At 35.6% G+C, this 1,661-nt stretch overlaps 1 protein-coding gene across 1 annotated transcript in view; it reads right to left on the minus strand.

Annotated features, from left to right (window-relative positions):
* Window positions 1–1,661, minus strand: part of LOC102770344 (UDP-glucuronosyltransferase 2B17) — a 53,390-nt gene that overhangs the window by 3,372 nt on the left and 48,357 nt on the right. Inside the window, exon 4 of the mRNA XM_006756417.2 lies at window positions 895–1,026. Coding sequence (XP_006756480.1) covers window positions 895–1,026 — 132 coding nt within the window. The remainder of the gene's footprint in view (window positions 1–894; window positions 1,027–1,661) is intronic.

Raw genomic sequence — 1,661 nt, forward strand, 5'->3', positions numbered from 1 at the left:
GTGGGAGATGCGGGAAGAGACTGCACAAAAATTGTGCACCTATGGATGAGGACAGTGGGTGGGGAGTGAGGGTGGAGGGTGGGGTGGGAACTGGGTGGAGGGGAGTTATGGAGGGAAAAAAGAGGAACAACTGTAATAATCTGAACAGTAAAGATTTAATTAATCAAAAAAAATAAAGTAAAAATATGGTAGTGCTTTTGCTTATATTCTAAAGTTTGGTGAAATATATTGTTTGGTTTCATTTCTTCAATTATCATATTTGCATTTATATATAATTTTTATAGAATTTTATGGAATTTAACCAAATATGTAAATAAAAACAGCTGTTGGATGTTTTATAAATAGCAATATAAAAAGAGCAGTAATCTAGGATGGTGGTGATAACATTAAAATGAACTGAATATCATAAATTAGGACATGCAAATTGCTAGACTATATTAACATTTCTATGGCTTTTTAATTCTAGAAAATGTTAATTAAAATGCTAAATGAATCTAGACTTCTACTTCTGTGCTTAACTATGATGAATCAAGTCCTAATACAAACAAAGACATGAAGGATATTCTTATGCAGCATTCATATCTATGTTTGCCATTCCTTTTCTCCCTTTTTCCTGGTCTTGGAGTAAATGTACTTCAGAACTATTTGGGAGTTGTTAGAGCAGGCCTTTAGATTTCATGAAAAATGGCGCTTAATATTTTCATCTCTATTTCATTGAAAACCAATGATTGTAACAGAAAGCTCAGTAAGCAAGGTGCAAATATGCCTACACTCACTATTGTAATGTTTTACAAATTTTTACTTAATACTGGTACCTGATATGTTAACTGTAAAATGAGATTCAACTTTCAGTGGGAAAGACATCAGCCCAGCAGGATTAAAGGTTGTACTAACCTTCTGTGGAATCTGGGCAAGGGCTGAGGCAATAAGATTGCCCTTTTCTTCTGTGAGATTTTGGATGATTGAACCCAGAGAAAACACCACAATACCGTCTTTGCCCGAGCTCTGGACAAATTCTTCTATTTCCTGTAGAGAAAAATTTGTTGTAATATAGATATACAGTATCTTAGGGAATAAAATAAAGTTCTCTTATACTTCTAAAATAAAGATTCAAGGGAATTGTCAGAGGCCTGGTTAGATTTTTAAAAAGTCTTTGAAAATTTTCATGAAAAATGGAGCTTAACGTTAATCACCAACTCTCTTTAGGAGAAAATATATAATGCAATATACAGATAATGTATCATAGATTTGTACACTTGAAACTTATATAAATTTATTAACCAATGTCACCCCAATAAGTTACAGTTTACATCTAATATATCATTACTGTGTTGATCTGCCTATGGCTTCATTAGTAATTTTCTCATGTTTAAGCCTTCCTTTATGCCCAAACAGATATTGTTAGAATTGTTGTATCTACTTATATAAAAACCATGGGTGGTTTTCATCACGTCCAGAAGATCCGCTGCGACCAAGCAGAAGGAAGTCAGTCCTGCAGGGGTTTTCTTGGCAATGTCTGCGCCCTCCCCCAAGCTGTTTCCCAAAGCTAATTCCTGTAAGAGTGGGGTTTGAGGCAGGAACCCACCCTCAGAGCGTGGAGGCAGATCTTTCTAAAGTGTGCCATGCGCCAACACAGCCATGGGTGAACCTGAGTGGGGGGA

Source organism: Myotis davidii, unplaced genomic scaffold (genome assembly GCF_000327345.1).
Source record: "Myotis davidii unplaced genomic scaffold, ASM32734v1 scaffold234, whole genome shotgun sequence".
Taxonomy (NCBI): domain Eukaryota; kingdom Metazoa; phylum Chordata; class Mammalia; order Chiroptera; family Vespertilionidae; genus Myotis; species Myotis davidii.